We start from the raw sequence: 18,403 nt of genomic DNA on the forward strand, positions 1-18,403 counted from the left end.
AGCAAAGATCATGAGTTCAAACCCCCGGTTTTTGTCGCTCACCCGAAATGCACGCAACTGGAAAGGGTCCATGGACCCCGTCTGACCATACGTGGTGTCCTCTGTCTATGGTTATTGGAGCGTCCTAATATTTTTGCAGACATGTCGTTATTTTTGCGAAGCAGTGAAGCTGTAAAACTAAAACGCCCACATGGAGACCAACCGATTGTTTTCAGCTATTCATCTATCTAAACCGCCAGTGGCGGTGCCCAATGCGCGTGAGAACATTGACACGAGCTGTCTGATACATCATTTCCACTAGGGCCGCAAATCTTAAGCGACCAGAAACAAATGTCTTTAATAAATAAATATTTACCTTCGCTCAGAAGGTTGTGTTTTGCACTGCGTTCGTGTGTGTATGTGTGCATCTGTGAACAATATAACTCGAGATTGCCTAGGTGGATTGACTATATACTTGTTTGCAATTTTTTGTGTTTCTTATGCCGGCGTCACAATTCATGCGAGCGTCGGCCGAATTTGTAGATCGCCCGAAGCTTGCCGATTTTCAGAATCGCCCGAGCGTCGACCGTATTTTCCAATGAAAACCTCGGGTGACGTCCGTCGAACACTACATGTAAAAAATAAAAAGCCCCCATGAGATGGTACCATCACTTGGACATGGACGAAGTCAGAATCGACTAACCTGGTAAAAGGCCGATATTTCGATCAACTTTGATTTCTAAAAATCGCCCGAAGCCCGCGTAATCGACCGAATTTCTTATTTGTCAAAAAGAGCCAGGGGGATCTGCCCGTACAATGAACCTGTAAATTCCACAACATCTGTAATGTCAGTCACAGCTAGTGAAAGTTTAGCTCAACTGTTCATTGAGTTCATTTATCTGTACTGGTTCAATATCACTTATTGTATTCAATGTATCATCATCCTATTGCAGGAAGTGTTCGATCGCCTGTCGGAGATCCACGTGACGCGTAACTCCTCTGCCATAGCCGTGCTGCAGGGCGTCATACAGGAGGGGTCCTCTATATTCGCACACTCCGATTCCAGGAAGGACGGCTACGCCGCAGGGTTCTGATCACAACCAGCGTGTCCAGCACAGAGGATTAAAAAAAATTCTGCTGCAATATCAACGAAAATCAATGGGGTGGGCTGGGCAAAAATAAAGTTAACCTTCGTTTTTCCAAGACATACCCACATACCAAATATCCTTACAGTACAGTACATAAGTTATGCTGACCACATGCATCTGGAAACAATAACACACAGACATAGATACATACACAGACACACACACACACACACACACACACACACACACACACACACACACACACACATGCATATACATATACGCTTACGCATACACAATGTATTACACATACACTTACACATACACATACACATACACATACACATACACATACACATCCATACTGTTTTCACATTCGTCAATAAAGTGGGAAACTTCTCAAAAGTCCTGTGTGCGGCCAGTTCTTTACAGTATATAAAGTTAGAACATAACATGCTTACGTGTCCTATTGACAACTGAAAAAGCTTCTGGCATTAACTCCATATCAAATAAAATGTTTAAAAAACGGCGCAAAACAATCGTGTCAGACATTGGTGACTATTTCATACTATAAAGCTTCCAATTCAACGACATCTATACTTAATGCGGTATTTCTTTCACATCTTCGGGTAAATTCGAAACAGCAGGGAGCCATGAGAGTAGTTTTAAGCTCAGGGCTCCATGCACTCCAACAAAACGTTTCAATCAACATAATAAGTATCAAAGTCTATGTAGTAATTAAGCATACTTATCTTGCATATTCAGAAAATTAGCAAGAAACACAGACAAAGAAATCTACCTGCAAAGAAGCCAAACTAAGAAAAGCTACTTTATCTGAACACATTCTTGAATTTGTGTTTTAGAGATAGCGCCCTTGATTTGATGAATTCAAATCAGAGGTCACGGATCAGAGGTCAGAGGTCACGCTCCAAGATGGTCGCCTTTTTTGTCAGCTAGGGAGTAAGGGCCACAGAAGCGTAATCAAGCTTCCTATCTTAATATATGGCAATCATGTAAGAAAGAAGCTGTCAAAAGTCACCTACCAGAGTTTTAGTCCATGAAAAACATACATTGGCAGGGCTGTCAGGCCCCCAAAGTTTCAATCTAGAGCATAATTTCAACTTTCTAATCGGCACAACCCCTACGAATCCGGCCCTGTTTACATAAACTGACTTTTGACCTCCTTCTCTACCTGATAATCACACAAAAACACCAAACTTCTACTGCCTACAGACACCACAAACATGGATGAAAGTCTGATTTTTCAACACAATTAGAAGGAAGAAACCCTTACCTGTAACATCCAGCTCAGAAATACCAATATATCCCAGAAAAAAACCCTCTACAGCTACTTTTACCAAGGGTACCAAACCTATTTCCTTCTGCGCCAGTTACCGGTGTGTCGCCTAAGCTCTCTCAATTTCTACAATATCTTGTGTAATCATTGCAACTAAGGTACACAAATCGATAAACATTCTTTTTATCTTCATTTCACATTAAAAGAAATCGGCATAAGGCCACGTTGATTTGATAATATCAATGACATCCACGGTCGCATAAATTTTCATCCGTTTCCAAAATTAGATAAGAAAGTTTTCGGCCATAGCTTAAATCGTTCCAAGCTGCTGCACAATAAGAGAATATATGTAAGAGAAATATAAGAAATAGGAAAACGGATACTATAAATGTAGTAGAAAGCCAAGGTTAATCCCGACATCAAAGACGAAGATGTGGAAGAGCAAAAATTAAGAACTGTATTATTGGGTAAACTGCATACTCTGCGTGTTTAGTTTATTCATATATTCTTCCTGATCATGTAGATCTATAATGATGACAACTTTTCTTAGTCGTAACTTAATTGTTGAGAGTCAACATGTCATGTAATATCTTTTTTACTTACTAGTTTAAGTCCGGTTTTGTATGTGATGATGCTACGATTCTTATTTTATGCACCTATTTGTCACAGATAGTTAGTTTTTGTATACAATATTGTATCACTTCTGTAATGTTACTTTTAAGTTTTGCTCCAACTTTAGTATGATGTTATGATTTACCTTAATTTTGTTCTTAGTTGTACAAATTGGTGGAGGTGAATAAAGTGGTGAAAAAAGATAATTCTCAAGCTATCCAGAAGATGATGGGGGCGGATCTTCAGAAAGGTGTACAATTAAGTATGTTCCGCCCGAGGCCAGGTGTTGTCTATACGTGTGTCACAGTTTAGTGGTAAGCCGGTCAAGAAACAGCCATGCAAGTCGTCGCGAAGCACATGTGTCTCGCCGCTGTGGCTTTTCTCATAGGCTTTGTTGTCCAACTTTACCTCAGACCAACTCAGGTAACGGAAGAAGTGGGAGGAAGGTGCCGTGGAGCCGGGCCTTCTGAACGGGACGCCGCGGGAGGACCGTATGAACATGGCGCGGTGGCCTCCGACGCCGCAGAGTGTTCTCGCATTGGCAGGTACGTTAGGTCTGACGTCACAGTTGAGCAAGCAGCACAGGACCCCAAACTCAGAAGACCATAATCATACAGCCTAGCTAACATTATTTAAGATATTTCAACATGAAAATTTTGGGCTAGAAAAAACAGGTACGTTGTTAGCTTCCAATGTAGTTCGGAATTCCTCAGTTCACCAGTTTTTACGGTTAATTCATTACCCATGTAGTTATGTGGATAATTATGTAGTTCCGGATCTTTACGATCACGGTAGACAAGATTACAAGAAGGACCTGCGGGTTAAGGATATGCCACTACTACAATTAATTTGGTGATTGGTCCATAAAAAGTGCAAGCAAACAAAGACCCGAACAAGACAATTCCTCAAAACCTTGTTCATTAACTTCATTCACATGTAGAGTCAATTCTATGTCACTGACAGGGTTTTTAGATAATATTGCTAATAAGTTTGAACAATTTTATATAAAAGACTATTTCAGTCAAAATTGTTCTAAATTGTTCAAACAATTAAGAATGAAAGATTGAACATGTTTGAAGTCATCTAGATATTTTGGAAATATTTTGAAAGTAATTGCACAAATGTCTCTTTATTTAGAACAATTTTCAAACATCCGTGTTATTGTGTCACTGTTGGAACATGTTCAAACAATTTGCATCATTCTCCAAATGGTAGATTTGGGTAATTGCCCCCATAAAAGTAAGGGCTTATCGCACTCTATTGTCTGTCTCTGTAATTTTTAGATTTCACGTCTGGACTTTTATCTTGGGATGTCTATGCATGGCACCTAGGCCTTATCCCCTATTCTTAAGAGGGATGTGTGAATTGCCCTGTACCAAGCCCACTGACCCAGTTACCAGCCCACTGACCCAGTTACACAATGTTTGTATAATGTTGAAACATGTAGGAACAAATGATGAATCTATGTTGCAACAGTTTCGAAAAAAATACAAATAACATGTGCAATGTTAGAAATTTGTCTAACATATTGGAACACAGCAGAAACTATTTAGAACATCAACTAAATGTTGGAAATTGTTCTTAACAGTTCCTTATATCTCTCAGATTCTTCCAAAAGTTTTCCAAATGTTAGAACAAAAGGCAACAAACGCCCACACGGTAATGTGGAATTGACTCTACTGCTTCCCATTCTCTTTGTCTCAGAGACACTCTGGTGAAAGGTTCCGTTGTGGACGCCGCCATTGCTACCCTCCTGTGCCTGGGCGTCGTGCAGCCTCATTCTCTGGGGCTCGGCGGGGGGTTTCTGATGACCGTATACAACAGAGATACAGGCACGTCACAAGTCATCGACGCGCGTGAAACTGCCCCTTTGGCATCCCAAGAAGACATGTTTGCAGAGAACCCGGACCTAGCAGTAATGGGTACGTCACAAAAAGTCAACTTTGTATGAATTCTATCAAGGCTAATGACTAAATAAGGCAATCGCAAATCACGGACAAATCACTAGTATCTCTCTTTAGGTCTTGAACATTTATCAAAGAGACAGTGGAATTCTTTTCGATATCGACATGGGCTTTAGTGCTTTAGTGTTTTGAACCAGAAATAAGCATTTGCTGGCAAATATAGACAAGATCACGTCTTAGTGTCGCTTATGTCTGGGAAATATCGTAAGTGGGTGACACAATTTGTAGGAGTGAATGTTGTTATTGGGTACTATTAGTATCAGTTGTCTTCATAGTGGAATTCTGCGAGTTGTAAATACTAAAGAGCCGACTAGTAATCAACGACGGTACTGCAACAGTCAAATTGTTGAGGCCTATGTCTTGGCTGAAATCAAGATGGCGACAAGTCAGCATTTAGACTTGCCGTAACATTCGTATGGATCCTGTAAAACTCTTATGAATCCCGTAAAATTCGTATGTTTCTGTTGTTACATCATTGCCCAGGTGGGATATCAGTTGCCGTACCAGGCCAGGTCCGCGGGTTGTGGGAGGCCCACCAGAGGTACGGGAAGCTGCCGTGGAGAGACCTGTTCCTACCGGTAGTCCGACTGGCCGAGGAGGGGACCTGTATAGGGAAACATCTCGCGAGAGCCATGAGAGTTAGGAAAGATGACATCCTGGATAGCAAGCTCGGCCTCCGGTAAGTTTTCATTTCACCAAGTGAAGACTTGTCAATGTTCTGACGTGTTTTGATTTTGTACCACCGTGTAGGGAGGTTTTGTTTTCGGTAGACCCGTGTGCTTGGTTGTGTGCCCGTATTCATTTGTGTCACAGCAGACTGACTGGATGTGGAGTCAAATTGAAGGTCAAAATTGTTAAACCGCAGGCTGGGTTCCTTATCTTAGGCATGCTGGAGACACTGACAGGAAGTTAGGTCAAAGGTCTACAGAAAGCATTATGTCATTTCCTGTCTTCAATTTACCACTGTATGCTACCGTTTAAGACGGTTCAAAATATCAAAATATTACCTTGCGCTACCGACAAAATTAATAACACCCGTTCGCGAACTCAAAGACCTCGCGAACTCCTGTCTTGCTAAGTTTCGCGAAATTAAGTGCTCGCGAACATAAGAAGACTTACAGTATTACTACGAGTTCTATTAGTAACCCTTTGTCTGCTTGTCGTCCCCTTCTGCTTTACAGTGACGTATTCTGTGACGAGTTCGGCGCCCTGCTTCGGGAAAACATGACTGTCAAAAGGCCACAACTCGCTAAGACGCTCCTTGCGGTTGCCAATGGTGGTGCAGAAGCCTTCTACACAGGCGAGATTGCAAAGAATCTGGTTAAAGAAATTCAGGACAACGGTAAGTCATCATTTACCAGTGACTATTGGTGTATCTCATATATATCAGTTATTTTATCGTATCTACTTACTACTTACTTAGTTCGAGCTCCCGCTCGAACCAATCCTGAGAGCTTCCTCCACAGCACTTTATCCTCCATGGCCCTTCGTAGTTCCTTAGTATCTTGTAAGTTTGTATCACTACGTAGATTGTCTAAGTAGGTGACTCTGGGTCTACCCCTACTTATTTTTCCTTTAGTAGTAGGCTCCCACAGAACAAGATGGTGTGCAGGGATTTCGGGATGTCTAATACAGTGACCAGCCAGTTTCATTCTGCGCTGTTGGACTTTCTTGGCTACAGACGGTAGATCTTGGTACAACTGCTGGTTTGTGAGCTATCGTATCTAGCTATTCATATTTTCATGACATTGGCATTGCACTGTCATTGCAGGCGGCATCATTACTGAGCAAGACCTGCTGGACTATCGGGCGGAAGTTACAACATCTCTCAAGACGTCACTTCCGGATGGACTAGTCCTGCTGACGTCAGGGCCTCCATCGGGAGGAGCACTCTTAAGCCTCACTCTGAATATCTTAGCTGGTGAGTTGGTCTCTGTTAAGGACACTACAAGCGTCAAGATGGACAAGTTATTGCAGTTTCTGACGACGACATGTGCATATTCATCATAAACTCATTGTCTGTATCTAGACAATACCTATAGATAAACAGATAGATGCATGGATAGAAATAAGGATGGCTAGCTAGCAAGATAGATAGAGCGACAGATAAACAGACGTATAGATATAGATAGATAGATAGATAGATAGATAGATAGATAGATAGATAGATAGATAGATAGATAGATAGATAGATAGATAGATATCGATCCAACAAACAAGCTCTAGTCGAACTATAATGTCGTACTTAAGGACAACATATCATACATACAGGTTATGGACTGAGTCCCTCGGCCAGGGAAAGTGTCTACAGCGAGGTCCTGACGCACCACAGAATGTTCGAGGCCTACAAGTTCAGCTTTGCTCAAGGAATGGCGCTGGGAGATCCCAACTTCGTGAACGTTGAAGAGGTAAGAATAGCTAGATCTATCTTTCTATCCTTCCATCTACCTATCTATATCTTATGATCTACCTGTCAGTATCTGTCTCTGTCTCTGTCTCTCTCTCTCTCTCTCTCTCTCTCTCTCTCTCTCTATCTCTCTCTCTCTCTCTCTCTCTCTCTCTCTCTCTCTCTCTCTCTCTATATATATATATATATATATATATACATATATATATATATATCATAGGTCACAGTAGTCCAGGGACTAGGTAGGTAATGCTATTATTAGGTAAAAGGGGTATTCAATATCAAAACCTGGTGTTATTTTCTAAAAGATCACTTTTTTTCTGAATACAAAATCAACCGGAAACCAAGTCTAAATCTATATCTACCAAGGGCCTGGAAAGGGGAGTTTTGGTTCGATAACACTGCATATACAACACTAGAATACACTAAATGATTTCTCCTACAGTCGAGCAATTATATCTAAGGATATTTCTAACAAAATGTTGATCGTTTCCCCTTAAGCTCACGAAGAGGATGGCGTCGAAAGACTTCGCGGACAAACTCCGGGGTAAGATCGACGATGCCCGGACGTTCGACAGTTCTTATTACGGCATAGCAGCCCCCAGTCCCGACATCAGGGGGACCTCTCATGTGTCCGTGCTGGGGCCCAACGGAGATGCCGTGTCGGCCACCAGTTCCATCGGACGTTTGTAAGTATTCAGCCCGACTAGATTATGCTTTTAGAAACCTTCCATGCACTTCTAGCAGCTCCCGATTAAATCACGTTTCTAGCAAAAAGAAAACTCTCCCACGTGCTGGGCCTTAAGGAGACGCTGTGTCGGTCACCAGTTCTATCGGACGTTTGTAAGTATTCAGCCCGACTAGATTATGCTTTTAGAAACCTTCCATGCACTTCTAGCAGCTCCCGATTAAATCACGTTTCTAGCAAAAAGAAAACTCTCCCACGTGCTGGGCCTTAAGGAGACGCTGTGTCGGTCACCAGTTCTATCGGACGTTTGTAAGTATTCAGCCCGACTAGATTATGCTTTTAGAAACCCTCCATGCACTTCTAGCAGCTCCCGACTAAATCACGTTTCTAGCAAAAAGAAAACTCTCCCATGTGCTGGGGCCTAACGGAGACGCAGTGTCGGCCACCAGTTCCATCGGGCGTTTGTAAGTATTTAGCCCGACTAGATTATGCTTTTAGAAACCCTCCATGCACTTCTAGCAGCTCCCGACTAAATCACGTTTCTAGCAAAAAGAAAACTCTCCCATGTGCTGGGCCTTACGGAGACGCTGTGTCGGTCACCAGTTCCATCGGACGTTTGTAAGTATTCAACCCGACTAGATTATGCTTTTAGAAACCCTCCATGCACTTCTAGCAGCTCCAGATTAAATCACGTTTCTAGCAACGACAAAAAAACTGTCCTACGTGCTGGGCCTAACGGCGACGCTGTGTCGGTCACCAGTTCCATCGGACGTTTGTAAGTATCTAGTCAGACTAAATTACGCTTGTAGAAACGTTACCCCCCCCCCCCCCCCTTGCGCTTCAAATAACTCCTGACTAAAGAAAGCAACTTTCTGGCAAAAACTCTCCCACGTGCTGGGGCCAAACGGAGATGCTTTGTCGGTCACCAGTTCCATCGAACGTTTGTTAGTACTAAGCCAGGCTAAATAACGCTTCTATCAAACCTCTAGCAACTACAAGATGGTAGACCGAGATGTTTGTGGGAACGCCAAATAAATGTTTACATCAAGAAGCGTTTGCACTTTAATTTAGGTTAATGATTATACATTTACGTTTTATGTGTTCTGGTGTTTTTTATATAACACTTTTAGTTACCACAAACCGTCAGGTGGGAATTCGGCCATTTAGAAATGTGACCCTAACATAAACTCATTCGTCGTTGCTAGTCTGTATATATATATATATAAATATATTAGTTCTAATTCTAAGCATTGTGCGAATCTATCTGCAGCTTCGGTGCGAGATTCCGGTCTCCTTCTACTGGCATCATCTTCAACGATCACATGGACCTCTTCACAGTGCTGGGGGAAAACAGAACGCGAATATATTCCAGCAGTCCAGGTATTCTTGATCTTCAACGTACGATATTCCTTTGTAATCATTATCTTTTTTATATCATCTGCATAATTTGTGTTATCACTATTTCTGTTTATGTCACTATTCAACTTCATTCTCTGTTTTTTTTTACCAATGAATTATTCAATAGTGGGTACTTTTTTATCATTTATTGTTTACGATTGTATTTGTTCAATTGAATTGTTCTTCTTGTATATATTAACAATGTTTTATATTTTGGACTTATCTGGTTCTGTCACCCCTGTCCAGTTACGTCTTGTAACAAAGCTTGAATAAATAGATACACTCATACACTTAACTTTAAACAATGTTTGCCGCTAGATGTGTAAACGTTAGGTGTGGCAGATCGTTTAGTGTAATATAGCCAGCTGCTGCCTGGGAAGCTGGTGTGCTACGGTCAAGAGTCACAGTTATATTCGTGACGTACTGATTTAAAAGGTGCAGATTCAAAATTTGATGAAAACAAACGGCAGCAACAGATGGCAATGAGCACAGAACGCAATCCTTGATGATTACATTTGAACAAAACTACTGTTTCGCGGCGTGAAAGAAATAATCCAACATAACTGTTACTGGCCTTGGAAATGTCTTTTGAATACTAAAATTAAGAATGCCAAAGTTTAAGCTTTAGCTACAAGAACGGTGGTTTTCTAAACAAATTTTCGGCCATCACTTCTCAGACTCACTCACACTGACACGTGACTCTCAGGAAAAGTGACGTCAGGAGAGGGTCAAAGGTGCCTGGAAATGGTCATTTCGATAAGAAGAGTCACGGTTTGAAGTACGAATGCGCGAAATCAAAGGCGAGGCATATATCAGAGGCCTTCAACTTTGACATATTACCAAGGACGCATCACGAGGCGCATGAGCAGTTCAAATAATGACCCAGCTTATTCCATTGCCTCCCAGGAGACACCGTGCAGCCGGGTAAGCGCAGCACGACGTCAATGAGCCCGACAGTCGTCCTGGACAGCAGCGGTGACGTCAGACTGGTGATCGGAGCCTCGGGAGGAAGGAATATCGTAACGGCGTTGGCAGATGTAACTATTGCTGTCACTCAAATTACTTTGCCTCCTTCGCAGACTTCCTATAACGGCGGCGTATATATTGGGAGGGGGTGGGGGGGGGGGGTGGGCAAGGTTCTCTAATGCCGGCAAGGGAGTTGTGTAGCCAAGGGACGACCGCCGTTTATCCCTCGGCTACACAACTCCCTTGGCTACACAACTCCCTTGCCGGCATTAGAGAACCTTGCCCAACCAACCCCCCCCCCCCCCCCCACCCCCTCCCAATATATACGCCGCCGTTATAGGAAGTCTGCGAAGGAGGCTACAAATAACTAATGACTAGCCTTTGTGATACTACGGTCACAATTACGCCGGTGCCCGTAGGGTGTGCAGTCCCGGCCGGGCCCCGAAGCCACAGATTTGTCCCGGTGGACTGCCGGATACCGGGGTGCCTCTCGGCGTTCTCACGATAAGCTTACGGTGTCTATCTACCACCGGGTCCCGGGTTGATTTTAACTGCGAGTTTAAGAACACCTGGTACCCGGCCGAGCCCCAAAATAGCCCGGTAGCCGCAGGGTGCCTAACTGGACACGTAGAGGTCACGCTGGTCACATTTCCAATCCGGGGCCCGGCCGGGCAGTCTTCAGGAACGAAGATATGATATAAAGGACAACAAAATACACCAAACGTACCAAAAATTATTCAAGAGCATAGCTTGTGCATATCTATTGACATACTATTTAATTTGTCGTTTCCACAAACAGCCCGGCCGGGCCCCGGTTAGGAAATGTGACCCCAGCATTAATCATAAGGATGTTTGAAATTTCCTAACTCAGAGGTGTTGGCCATCGACCATCTTGGGGCCCGATGTATTCCGGATATCAATTGATCCACTTCCTGCATGATATCATTAATCAACTTTGAAGGAAAATATTGTAAGAATATAATACTACGTTGATGAAGGTTAGACACGCCAAAAATAGTTTCAGACTGCATCCGCTATCTTTCGTCAGTGACTAAGGAAAGATCTGGCAGAACCAGGTTTTAATTTTACCAAAATTCTGAATAGATATGTCGATGAAGTGAAGACAATTTCAGAAAGTTCAAATAGAATGGTAAGTCAAGACAAGGCTGTAAGCTGTTGATACTAGTTCAATTTTCCCCCTCTTTCTATTTGGCCAGTTTCTACTATTTTTTTAGTAACCTGTTGTGGAGCCTGGTCGAGGCTAGCGTTGTTATGGAATGGAAAGCGATTGGTTAACATATGCCCAAAAAATGCGAGAATAATAGGTGAATATTTATACGTAAAGGACTGCTTTGTCATTGGAAAAATAACGAATACTAATGATAAGCCTCACTCAATTGTAACACTACATCAAAGACTTCTGCTAGCCCTTATAATATTATTATTAGGATGCCAAGTTTTCAATATTCTATACATTCATTTCTGTATCATGTTTTGATAGTTGTTGACATACATTGTACAGTGTACATTTGTCGTGTCTTCTGTAACATTCTGTATGCCAATGCTCCTTCACACACACAGGTAATCGTCCACCACCTGCTGCTGGGCATGAACATCTCCTCTGCCATAGAGAAGCCACGTCTCCACCTGGGTGTGATCGAAGGCGTGGCCGGAGTGGACTTTGAGAAAGGGAGGCCTTTCAAGCAAAAGGTCGGTCAGGGATTTCTTTCTCGTGTCCAGAAACGTGAAATGTGCTTCTTTAAGTATGGCGAGGGGAACAATAAGATAGTGGTCAACTTATCACTTAACATACAAAAAAACTAAACTTTTGAAACTTGACATTTTTAATCCTGGGTCGGTATAACTTGCAGTACTTGCAGTCATAATTGACCCTTTTTCTTTTCTGAGCTGGTATTAGATACGTATTAGATTTGTGTATTGATTTGTGTATTGATGCGTTCACTAGTTAGTTAGTAAGTGTGTACATGATGCATTGGCGTGCAGTAGGGCCGGACACCCCATGAACACAAGGGGTCAATTCAACGAACTTTTCCAACAAAACATTTCGCAACGAGGAGTGAAATCACCGTTCAGGAGTGAATTTACTGTTAAGCGTTGACCAGTAGACCCCATGTAGACCCCCGCTCAAAGCTGTAATTTGCTTCCATGTCGCCAGGCGGTGCTTCATCAGCTGGAGAAGATGCACGGTGAAGCGGTCCCGAACTACCACCAGGCCATGGTGCAAGCTGTGGCTCGGGAAAACTCGGCAATCTTCGCTCACTCCGACTCCAGGAAAGGCGGACTGCCGTCGGGATTCTAGTGGTGCAAAAATCGCGAGCATGTCCGAACCATTATCGGGCACATGATTGTGTGGAGGGACTTAGAAAACACATAACATAGATATTTTCGTCCACTAGAGTATTGCTGATGAAGGAAAAACAATAGATAAGGTGTCTCGGAAGCTTACTGACACACTCCCAACAGTACGAAATCAGACACTACGTAATGCTAGGGTCACATTTCCTAACCGGGACCCGGCCGGGCTGTTTGCGGAAACGAAAAATCAAAGTGTCAACAAATTTGCACAAGCTATATATGCTCTTAAATAATTTTGGGTACGTTTTGTGTTTTTGTTGTCTTTTATATCATACTTTTCGTTCCCAAAGTCTGCCCGGTCGGGCCCCGGATTTGAAATGTGACCCTAGCATAAGTAGGACATCTGTCATCGACCTGCGTGCATGCTGGGATGCCAGACCGTGCTAATGAGGTATAGAGTGACAGGCGGACGGATTGCAGAAATTCCTGTGCAATTCAGGGAATTCTTGTAAAACGGGCATAAAATGTACTATTAAGCTCGCTCCTAAAGCTTCGCTAAAAACAAATTAAGGAATCTTATGCAATCACCGCCATGCACAGTGGTTTTGATGAATTTTGATGGACGTTATTAAGTCCATGCATATGATATGATCAAATGCCATATCTAACCTCCGTCTGGGAACCCGGATCTGAATGATTGAATTTTGTCCGCAGACGAAGGAAAATGTAAGCATGCATGGCAGAAAGATTGACCGTTTTGACAAACGGGACATTAGTGTCGTTATGGTTTACTGAATCAAACTTACCCCTCCAATGGTTATGATAAATGGACTTAACGTTATAGTTACTAGCTTTTTAGTCCTTTTATATGTAAATTGGTCACAATGGTCAGCTGTGCCATTTTCTTTGATGTCAGTTTAGTTTTCAAAGGCTCCTTTGTGCCCAGTATTAGCGCTATAGCGGACAAAACTAATTTGATTTGATGTAATTACATGTTTCTGGGTCAACTGAACTAGATGTCTTACATACGAAATTAATCCATGGTGTGTGTCTTGGGGTGGATAATCCTTGCCATATCAGTTACTTACTCAGTTAGGTCGTGGCTACCAACTTTTTACACAGTACTGGCGTCTTGCACAATTGACAAGTTGTACAAATGTCAAATCCAGACAGTGCTTGTATACTCCTTGTTGACTCGATAATAAACGTCGCTCATTCCCAAACCTTTGCTGTAGTTTTTGTTGTTTGTTTGTTTGTTTGTTTGTTTGATCGTTTGTTTGTTTTAATTGTCGTATTAAATGGACCGTTCCAGTCGAACGCCATATCGAACATGTAGAACCCCCTGTTCTATTTGGAACACCTCCGTCAAAAACAGCGCGAGTAGGACAAAATATGGCAAGTGTTAAGCAGCGTACGCATTTTTATCTCCATGAAAAATGGAGATATAGTTTTGGGTTTGTCTGTGTGTGTGCCTGTTTGTGTTTCCGCACTACTCGAGTCAGCATAATTTAAGAGCCACTCAATAAATTACAATGATATTTGGTATGTAGGCGGATGTTGTGAAGCCGAAATTCAAGGTCGATTTTGGGCCCCCTGGTATATGACCTTGGTACTGCAGCAGAACTCTTTTGACCTGGACGTGCTGCGGTCTTGATTTTTGGGTGGCAGATAGCTTGTGATGTAATAAAGAAGTGGTGTAGGTTTGGGCCCCCTTGCAGCTTGCTCTGGAACTGCAGGGGCGTTAGTATGAGAATCTTCTAAGGTGAATAACTGAACAATGGAACAACGAATTCCCATGATATTTAGTAGGCAGGTAGCTTTGACAGATATATACACAATGAAGTGCAACTTATGCTAATTGAAACTTAATTGGCATAGCTAACGAGTAAAATCTATATTTGCAGTGTTTTCCATTATCAGATTCAAATACATGTAAGTTAAAGATATTATGTAGTTTCTGGCAAGTGGAGTATCAACAGATACCAATTATGCAAATAAATTCCTAAACAGCATAATTAATGCAAAAGCGCCATAATTTATCTAAGTGGAAAATGATAGGACTGTCAATATTGCAACATGTGTAAGTTAGATAAAGGTGTTTATGACCAAGCATATATTATGTAAATGTTTAAGTCATTTGCATTAACAGAATAGTTCATGGAGATATGAGGTCTCCGAACTCTTGTTTGCAGTGGTTTTCCCATGTAGTGTCTTCTTTCTTCTACATGTATCTTTCCCCATACTGGTCCTTAACCTTCAGTGCTAAAGTAGCTGTACATGTTTGGTCCCTAACTTGCATTGGTAATGGAGTTAGGCGACAGGGAGGTTAAGAATTGTATTAACAGTGTTTGCCTGTATACTGCAAATCCATACTTTTCAATGTAACGGTATGCATTTATATATTATCATCTATGTTTCATATCATATGTACAGAAATATACTCACAAGCATTACCATTGACCACAGCTCTATTTCATGACACAGTTTTCAATGATTCAATATCATTTATACTAGTATCCATATTTCAAATCTATATGTTTTCAAGCATTTCCAATCTTGACCACAGCTCAATCAAATAACCCATTCTATATACACAAGACAGTCAAATCATGTAAAACATGTGGATACAAACAAAAGCTAACAACTTCCGGGTGACTCTGATGACACATTGTTGAGGTCAGAGGTTGATGGAAACTTCCTGTTTGAACAATAGAACTGTGCAGTTTTGATCTCTTTAAGTCTAAGAATCTCTGGTCAAATTTCATTAACAAAAGTTCGCAAGTCTTTAATCTCAATATGTTGATTAAAGTGTAAGTATCAAAATCTGATCATTTTGAGGTCTCGTGAAGACCTACCCACATACCAAAAATCTAGTATTCTCTAGTAATTATCATGTAGACAAGCACACGAAACCTACCAAAAGTCATAAACCCTTCTTAGCAAAAATAATTAGCTCTTCATCAATGTCTTTTCATGTTAACATTACAATGACCTGACAAATACAGTCTGCTGACCTCCGCTGAGACAATGTACAGAACAGGTCGGCATGTTGGGGACTCAGTAGTCACACAGCTCCAGGCAGCTCAGGCTGTGGTGTCCGCTCACTTAGATACACAGGATAGCTGTGTATGGGAAAAGGAAAATAGACTCAAATTCTTACTTAATCAATCAAATCACAGACATGACGTCCTATTTTTTGATAACTTTTGATAAATATAAATGATAATAATTATATAAACCAAAATAACAATTTGGTGCCATATATGTTAATGTTCACTGTTGTAGCATCAATCTATATCATGATGTCTGTGATATGTTACGCCAAAAATAATTACTCAAGCAACTGGATAAAGTTTTGAAACAGTCAGACGTTTCAGACAGCATCCACTGTCATTCGTCAGTGACTAACGATAGGACTGAGAACACCAGGTTTTATACCAAAACTCTGAATGGGTATGTTAATGAGGTTAAGACCCAGCAAACTGGTTTCGCTATGTAGATGACACTTGGTGTAGGCTAAAAGAGAGAGTAGCGGACGACTTCTTTGACCATATAAACCAGGTAGATGACAACATCAAGTTCACACAGGAGTCGTGTCAAAACAACAGGCTCCCCTTCCTAGACACCAAAACCATCATTATAAGAGAAGGATGGCAACCTTCAGTTCGAAGTGTACAGGAAACCGACCCACACTGATCAATATCTGGCCTTTGATTCCCATCACCCTTTGGAACACAAGCTAGCAGTGATCAAAACTCTCCTCCATCGGGCAGACAACGTCATCACCTCAGACGAAGCGAAAACAGACGAACACAGGCATCTCCGCGCGGCCTTGGCCAAGTGTGGCTACCAAAATTGGACCTTCAACAAAGCCCTCAAACCTTCTGACCAGTCTAAAAAAACACTCAAGTGCAAACCATTGACCAACAGAAACAAGGCCAACATTACCATTCCCTACGTCCAGGGAGTATCGGAAAAACTCAGACGAATCTTCCAAAACTTCAACATTGCCACTAACTTCAAACCTCACTCAACTCTCAGGCAGAAATTGGTCCATCCAAAAGACAGGCCGGAAAAAGGCATCAAAGCCAATGTCATCTACAAACTGAAATGTGAGGAACCGAACTGCAATAACATATGTTTGGGGAGACAAGTCGACCACTAAAAGAAAGGTACAAGGAACATTGCAGAAAGAGCGCTAACCGCTATTCCTCTGCCATTTACCACCATCTAAAACACAACCAGGGACACTCATTCAATCTCGAATCCACGGACATCCTAGATCGTGAGGAACGCTGGTTCGAACGGGGAATTAGAGAAGCAATATATGAGAGGATGTACAACCCCGCCCTCAACAGGAAAGGGGGTCTACGCGTTGAACTTTCAGGCACATGGGATAATGTACTGCCCACCACCCCCCACCCCCGGACGAACAACAATTAGTTACTGTACTAAAATCAACAGTAGCTAATTGAACTATTGGCACAAAACTTTGTCTTGAATTAATCTTCTTTTAAAGACTACTTCAAGACATCCTAAATTGTCTTAACCTCATTAACATACCCATTCAGAGTTTTGGTATAAAACCTGGTGTTCTCAGTCCTATCGTTAGTCACTGACGGAAGACAGTGGATGCTGTCTGAAACGTCTGACTGTTTCAAAACTTTATCCAGTTGCTCGAGTAATTATTTTTGGCGTATCTTACTACCTGGATGTCTAACTTTCATCTACAAGGTTCCGAGATATCTCCAGGTACAGATCCTGGCGAGGATTGTCCACCATTTGGAAAACTTCAGCCCCCAACAACCTAGTATCGGCTGACACCAACACCAGCCGATACTAGTGGAAATTCCCAACCCTTCTGTTAATTATGTACGTTCTTGTCACGGTGTTTTTGAGGACCATTCTATTTGAAGTTCAAAAAGGGGGTAAAATTGTGTTTTCTTCCCTCCTTCTCAGCCTACATTCTCTCCACTTCCGAGCTCATGCTACCGCTTTTAGCAACGCTACATGCTGTATATATCCAAATGCCGTATATTTTTTTTAAAGTCGAAGAGTAGGGATAGCCATCACCCCTAGAATTTTTGGCACGGTCCTGAAGGTTACCTCTTGTAACGGCACGCCACCAGCCAGGTAGATCAAGGGTTCAAAGGTGGAAGGTGAAGGGTCGTGTGGTCTTTTGTTACTCATGAGTCTTTTCTTGATAGTTTGGTATAACCAGTGAACCACCGTAGGCGTAACACACCAGTTTTGTACAATAAGTGCAATTTGCAACCTGCGTAAGACCGGACAGTAACGTTTGATCGCGAAGATAGGTACTCATTTTCACCCGAGTCAAACGAGGGAAAATGTGCAAAGCATCTTTTCTAAGGGCACAGCATTGGGCCCTGCTAGGGATTCGAACTCAGAACGTCAGCAACTCTAACTACAAGACCACCTGGTCACCTGTTCGACCATCTCGCACACGGTTATGGAGAAAGCGGCATGACCATACTGAATGAAGGGGTTGTCTATTTATCTCTGTAAATCATGGCAGCATGGCGCTGAAGTGCATTTCACATTACAATATTTGCGTTTTAAAAGCATTAGAATTAATAACAACGATATTACATTTGTACTTGGCACTATTCATAAAGATGGCATGAAAAGACATGCCATTATCATTACAACCTAGTGTTAATAAACTTT

At 42.0% G+C, this 18,403-nt stretch overlaps 3 protein-coding genes across 3 annotated transcripts in view; all 3 read left to right on the top strand.

The window, feature by feature from the left end:
• Positions 1-1,276, top strand: part of LOC136423925 (glutathione hydrolase 1 proenzyme-like) — an 11,689-nt gene extending 10,413 nt beyond the window's left edge. Inside the window, exon 10 of the mRNA XM_066412328.1 lies at positions 933-1,276. Within this exon, the coding sequence (XP_066268425.1) occupies positions 933-1,073 (141 nt within the window). The 3' untranslated portion in view covers positions 1,074-1,276. The remainder of the gene's footprint in view (positions 1-932) is intronic.
• Positions 1,277-3,312: 2,036 nt separating this feature from the next.
• LOC136426991 (scoloptoxin SSD14-like) lies at positions 3,313-4,927 on the top strand. Its single transcript, XM_066415714.1, has 2 exons — positions 3,313-3,521; positions 4,681-4,927. The coding sequence occupies exons 1-2, from the start codon at positions 3,313-3,315 to the stop codon at positions 4,925-4,927; spliced, it is 456 nt and encodes a 151-aa protein (XP_066271811.1).
• Positions 4,928-5,314: 387 nt separating this feature from the next.
• LOC136423935 (glutathione hydrolase 1 proenzyme-like) lies at positions 5,315-13,932 on the top strand. Its single transcript, XM_066412339.1, has 9 exons — positions 5,315-5,619; positions 6,122-6,282; positions 6,712-6,861; positions 7,212-7,348; positions 7,849-8,036; positions 9,306-9,415; positions 10,340-10,470; positions 11,981-12,109; positions 12,576-13,932. Exons 1-9 carry the CDS (start codon positions 5,396-5,398, stop codon positions 12,717-12,719), a joined length of 1,374 nt encoding a protein of 457 aa, XP_066268436.1. The 5' UTR covers positions 5,315-5,395; the 3' UTR covers positions 12,720-13,932.
• Positions 13,933-18,403: the final 4,471 nt, after the last annotated feature.

The sequence above is a fragment of the Branchiostoma lanceolatum genome, chromosome 1 (genome assembly GCF_035083965.1).
Source record: "Branchiostoma lanceolatum isolate klBraLanc5 chromosome 1, klBraLanc5.hap2, whole genome shotgun sequence".
Taxonomy (NCBI): Eukaryota; Metazoa; Chordata; class Leptocardii; order Amphioxiformes; family Branchiostomatidae; genus Branchiostoma; species Branchiostoma lanceolatum.